Source organism: Balaenoptera musculus, chromosome 11 (genome assembly GCF_009873245.2).
Source record: "Balaenoptera musculus isolate JJ_BM4_2016_0621 chromosome 11, mBalMus1.pri.v3, whole genome shotgun sequence".
NCBI lineage: Eukaryota > Metazoa > Chordata > Mammalia > Artiodactyla > Balaenopteridae > Balaenoptera > Balaenoptera musculus.
The window spans coordinates 101,493,200-101,499,199 of record NC_045795.1 but is presented as its reverse complement, the minus strand read 5'-3'; the positions used below and the strand labels follow the sequence as shown (position 1 = coordinate 101,499,199).

The following is a 6,000-nucleotide window of genomic DNA, read 5'->3' as shown; positions in this document are numbered from 1 at the left end:
GAGAGGCCGTCTAGGTGACCCCAGGGATGTGTGGGCAGGGCTGCCACGTCCTCCGACAGGGAAGGCCTGTCTGGGGGCCTTGAGCAGGCAGCTGTGGGCAGACACCACGGCCACCTGCCCTGGTTGCCTGCCGGTCCCTCAGGGGTGGGAGGGAGGCTGGGCTGTCCAGCCAGAGAAGAGAGGCTGGCAGGACAGACCTGCTCCCCAAATACACACAGCGGCAAGCAATGTCACCAGGCCTGGGTCACTTCTGGACAGGACGCCTGTAATTCCGGCAACAATCACGCTCATCTTAAGAAATTATATAGAGCTTTATTAAATAAACCAAGTAGAAATGCGCCTATTTACATCCAAGTTGCCAGTTTGAGCTCAAGTAATATGCAAGGCACAATTCTTCCTGTCTCCAGCTTTAAAAAAATAAATCGCGTGGCCCAGTCCCAAAGGGCTGAGGTGGATTCACGTGTGCAGCTCGGGGTCCACGCCTGCCGGGCTCTGGGCCTTCTTGGGGGCGGCACGGCACCCCGGCCTCAGGAGGGGCCGCGTCCTGGAGGTCTCAGCTGCTGTGTGGATGAGGGCTGGGAAGGCGGGCGTTTTCCGAGTCGCCCCCTCCCCGGCCCGTCCTGGGAGCTGCCTGGAGGGAGGCCGTCCCGAGGGGCGGCAGAGGCTCAGATCCGCGAGGTGATTTGTACAGAGGGAGGGACAGAGAACACGGGTCTGTGCGTGGGTGGAACAGTGGAACACAAGGAAAGTCCCTGTCTCCAGGCCAAGGACATTTCCCAGCTCTGATTCCGAAGTCCCTGTGCTGATAGCGAAGCCAGGACGGAGAGGATGAGCCGGACCCCCCGGGGCCGAGGCCAAGTACACCGCTCGGGAAACAAACCACCACAGAGGACGGCCATCCACTCACAGTGGCCCGAGGGGGGCAGGAGGCCCAGCTCCCAGCTCCCCGGCGTCTCAGGCGCCCCCGAGGCTGAGCCGGGCGCCCTGGCCCCGGTCCTGAGGCTCCTTGTGCAGGGACGGGGCGGCCCCGGTCACTCGTGTCTGTTCGCTGCGATCATATCCCAGCAGCAGCCCAACGAGGGGAAAAGTCCAGTTTCCATGGAGAGAAGAACCCACACAAGTAAAAAATCCAATAAAAAGTCCTTTCCCTGAGACCACTGCTGTCACAGCATCTACAGACCCCTTCTCCACAGACGCCCACCGGCTCCAGGTCCTGAGAAGGGAGCGATTTTAGAGACCAAGAAACTAAAAGCCAAAGTGTATGTCGTCCCGAAACCCCAGACAACCAGGTTGAGGAATGAGCCAAGGTCTTTGCCTTTGCAAGACTCCCAGTAGAACAAGACAACAACAACAAAAACCCCCAGACAACAAACTTAAACTCCTACTTATAAGAACAAGCTCGTGAGCGTGGCCTAAACTACAGTTACAGGAAGAGGGGTGGCGGCGGCCGGGCTTGCTCCAGGCTGGACCCAGCAGGCCCGGCCCCGGGGTGGTGGAGGCACGGGGGTCCTGGCCCTGCTGACTAGTGGGAGGGGTACACCCGGCTCCACAGCCCCGAGGGAGGGCTGGCTCTGCGAGCAGGAAGCAGCGCGTTGAAAGGCGTTGGCGATGAGGCAGGAACATCTAGGGCGGGAAGAGAGCCCCGGTGAGCAAGGAGCCAAAGGGAGACCTCTACGTTCCTCACACCCCGCAGGGCCTATGCCAGACAAGGGCTCCGAGGGGCTGCTGCCTAGCTACGCCCCCGGCTCCCGGGCCAGCGCACGAGGCCCACAGGGGCCCGCTGAGCTGCGCACGCAGCGGCCTGGACCGTGACCCTGACCTCCCGGCGCGCACGGCCTGCCAGGTCCCCGGATCCCACGGCCGCGTCCCGTCCACGGGGCACACGGGGAGCGGGCCTGTCCATCTGGGCAGAGAAAGCTGCACAAACAGACTCCAACGTGTGCGAAAGGTCTGGAGTGCTCAGGAGGCAACGCGAAGCCCCCGGCGTGGCTCCAACAAACCAGGGAGGCGTGTGCTGCGGGACGCAGTTAGCAAGGCGAGCGCCCACTGCAAGGACAGCTGGATGATGAATCGGAGTCGACGTGGGGAAGCGAGCTGCCGAGCAGTCCACGGCTTCCCCTGGGCGTCGCAGGCCTGAGAGAAGGCTGTGATTCTAGGGGTCCAGGATGCATGTAGGATCTTGTTACCCCAGGAACACCAGTCTATATACACAGTTGTATCCTCTTTCAAAAAACTCACAGAGCCCTTGAAGCCAGGCCATGCCCCCATAGGGCAGTAGACACCCCCTCAAGGATTCCTTGTGGAGGGGAGAGAACCCTTGAATGGGAATCCGGAGACCCAGGGCTGCCATGTACAGCTGTGCAGGTTGGGCACTGCACAGCCTCAGGGGACACCACCCACAGAGAGAGGAGCCCCTGGGGTTTGCAGGGTCACCAGGGCTTCAGGACCACCAGAGGCAGGGGGACCATTAACAGCAATGAGTCCAGCAATGCTTCTCCATCTGAGAAGCACCTCGCCGGGACTTCCCAGAACCCTCATCTCTGAGTCAGCCCGTCCAGCCCCGGCTGAGAGCCCTTCGCGGTAGCCCCAGCGGGTGGGACGCCGGCCCCCCACGCACACCCGCAGAGACAGGGCTCCCTGGCACCAGCCCCTCTGGGACCAGCATCCGCCGGCTCCCGTTCCCCCACCAGCTCCCAGGCCTGCCCTCTGGGCCTCACACCCCAGCTGCAGCTCATGCCCAGGGCCAGGCCTTCTGAGACCTGGGGATCCTCCCCCTCCGCCCCCTCCACAGGGTGGCCACTCACAGTGTGGGCTGTGCCGAGGGCTGGCTCGCGGCGAGAGGGCCGGTGGCGTGGCGGGCTCCCGGGGTGTGCAGACCGCGTGGTAGGCTGCAAGACGCACGGGTGGTTAGAGTGGGGGTGGGGACGGGGGAGCAATCGGGGGGTGGGGACACGGCACGCCCGCCTCACCTATGATCGTGACTGCGGTCCCGGCCAGCAGGGCAAACAGCGTGAAGAACATGACCTGGTAGGAGTCCAGGATGTGCTGGAAGAGGCCGGCGCCGTCTGTGGTCCAAGGAAAGAGAGTTACCAAACCGTCCGCGGAGCCCCTCACGTCGTGTGCGTGCTCAGAGGGTGAGGGGCCCCGGGTGAGAGACACATTCTGCATTTCTGCTCCTGCAGCCTTCAGACTCCCGGTTCCACTCCCAGCTGGACCACTCCGCCCGTCCCTTCTGGCAGGTCCCTCCCAGCGGGTGTCCCGTCCCGTAACTCACGAGCACCAGGTCCCCGGCGATCCATCACGAAGGCCACGGTGACGGGGATGGTGATGGCCTGGTTAGTGGTGGGGCTGGAGAAGGTCAGGGTGGTGGACAGAGGCCCCTGGCTGCCGGCCGTGGGGTCCGAGATGCCGACTGTGTAGGTGACGAAGCTGGGCAGCCCCAGAGACTTCTCCTTCGCGAAGGCCAGCACGGCCGAGGACCCTGACTTCACCTGGGAGAGACGTCAGGGCTGAGGGGCACAGCCCACGTCTGCCTGACACACGCGAGCTGCCCTCCTGGGCCCGCGGGCCGATGGCGGGGACCCTGACAGTTCCCGCTTCCCAGGCAGGTGAGGAGGCCTGGGCACTTCTAACTGACAGGCGTGCAATCCGCAAACTCAGGGGAGCACACTGTCTATGCTGGGGCATTTTCAGGGGAAGGACAAATCAATATCACAGAATTCTAATCAAGAGCTCCTTAAAAAAAATGCTGCACTGCGTGAGCAATCACCAAACTCCAGCTTCCCAAGGGAGCAGCCAGGAGCTCTGTCCATGGCCCGTGGCCAGCAGCGCAGCCTGGGGCCCAGCAGGTGCACCACCACCAATAGTGACTTCATCCCTGTGTCACCGTGAGGACATGCAGCTACATTTGCCGCAGCGAGACCAGAGAAGGAGCCGGCGGAGACACCAGCGAGCCCTTGGCACATCACCCCGACCTCCTCCCAGCCTGCCGGGCCGCAGGACCGGTGTCCTGCACCGCCACTCAACGGACGGGGAAACCCAGGACCAGAGATGGGGACGCCATCGTCCCCAGGTGTGCGGCATTAGTGGATCAGCGATAGGTTAGAGGTTAGAGCTTTTCTTCCTGCCCCTCGTCAGCGTGCCCTCCTGCCCTGAATTCATTCATGGACACGTGACACGTTCGCTGAGCGGATGCCATGTGTCAGGCGGGCCCTGCACTCAGCGCCTCCCCCCATACGTCACTTCCAGCTGGGGAAGACCGGGAGCGATCACGACCATTCACACGATTATACGGGCCGACAGACAGCAGCAGTGCTACGGGGAAAAGGGTAAAGGGACTTAATTTTTAAAATTTTTTAGTTTTTTAATTTTGCGCCATGCAGCTTGCAGGATCTCAGTTCCCTGACCAGGGACTGAAAGAGTGCCCTCAGCAGTGAAAGTGTGGAGTCCTAACCACTGGACCACCAGGGAATTCCCTTAAAAATTTTAATTTGAAAGGGAGGTGGTCCAGGATTTCCACACCCCAGCTGGTCCTCCCTGCCTCTTGGTCCCCTCTGAGGCCTTGGCTCCTGCCTGGTCACCACTCACCTCCAGGTTCTCCAGAACTTCCATGGCACCAAAGACCTTGACCTCGGAGCTGGTGTAGTGGTTGCTCAAAAGGATTTCAGCCTGGTCGGTGTAAAGCCCTGGGCTGAAGGGCACCTCGGCCCCGACCTGCTCTCCGGAGAAGTGGCTGACTGGTAGGGAGGGGGTGACCAGCAGTGCTGTCCTCTTCAGGCTCAGGTGCCTCAGCTGCTTGTCTGTAAGCCTGAGCATTGTCACCGAGCAGAGGTACCGGCCTGTGGAGACAAGGGCCGTTATTCCACCTCGTCTCCGCTCCACCTAGGCCCTGATGCTAATCCTGCTCCCTGCAGGACTCCTACTCATCCTACCACTCAGGTCACTCCACTCGGCCAGCACGCCGCTCTAGCCCGTGGCGCCGGCTGCCAGTTCCACGGCTCTGGTTACCAGTTCTGTGGAGCGGTTACACTCCAGAGACGCCCATGCCCTCGACTGCCGGTTGAATAAAGGCCCTTCCATCCCTCTCAGAGCCCCGTCGTGCCAGCAGAGCAGGGCACCGCCCTTCCCATTTCACGAGGGAAGCAGCCTCCTCGCCTGCAGGCTCTGAGCCTAGAAGAGCAGGAAAGGCCTGGAACCAGGTTCCCAGCTCTGAACCGAGTCCTTTCCGCCAGGTGCAGGTGGCTGCTGAGAGCAGCTGGGAATGCCAACCCCTGCCGGCGGCCGCAGGGAACCACAGGCCGGGGTGACGGCATCGGTCCCCAGGCTGGGCTCCTGACAGATACCGCCCCCTGGACAGACGGCCATCGTGAGCCAAATGAACCGCAGGCAAACCCGCCATGCAGGTCAGTGTGCACTTCCAAGCCCCGCAGACTCACCCAGGGCAGCGTCAAACTCCGGTTCTACGGTGAAAACCTCACGGGCTGGGAAGTCGAAGATGTCTTGCTTGAACTGTAGCTGGCAGTCGAGGAGGGATTCTGGGTGCAGGGCTGCGATGCTCTCCACCTGGCCGGGGGAGCACTCACCTGGGGGCGGGAGGGGGTGAGAAGGCCGCGCACCCAGGCCCCCGAGGCCCCCACCTGCACAGCCCCAGCACGAGGACATGCGAGCAGGCCACGTGGAGGCCGGCCGGCCGGCCCGAGAACCGGACCTGTGCCCACATTGCTCCTGATGATGCCGCAGCTTATAAAAGCTGAGGACAAATTACTCATTATGCGGGAACGGGGGGCATCCTGAAGTATGGGCAATTTCAGCATTTTTTCAGAGCCCGCGTCCAGGGGCACAGCAGCGGGTCAAGCCCGCTGGTGCATGTCGTCTGCTCCTGTCAGCGGGGAAAACGGGCAATTTATCCCTGGACATCAGGAGGGCACTAGTTCCCCACTAATACCCTGAGCATCGTTCGGGCAACGGCACCGTGCTGTCCACTTGCACTGGAGCAGGGAG

At 62.1% G+C, this 6,000-nt stretch overlaps 1 protein-coding gene across 1 annotated transcript in view; it reads right to left on the bottom strand.

Annotated features, from left to right (window-relative positions):
- Positions 1-320: 320 nt before the first annotated feature.
- NUP210 (nucleoporin 210) overlaps positions 321-6,000 on the bottom strand; it is a 108,669-nt gene continuing 102,989 nt past the window's right edge. Inside the window, exons 35-40 of the mRNA XM_036870138.1 lie at positions 5,436-5,582; positions 4,588-4,838; positions 3,275-3,491; positions 2,970-3,065; positions 2,805-2,888; positions 321-1,623 (exon numbers count right to left, since the gene is read on the bottom strand). Of these exons, the coding sequence (XP_036726033.1) occupies positions 1,523-1,623; positions 2,805-2,888; positions 2,970-3,065; positions 3,275-3,491; positions 4,588-4,838; positions 5,436-5,582 (896 nt within the window). The 3' untranslated portion in view covers positions 321-1,522. The remainder of the gene's footprint in view (positions 1,624-2,804; positions 2,889-2,969; positions 3,066-3,274; positions 3,492-4,587; positions 4,839-5,435; positions 5,583-6,000) is intronic.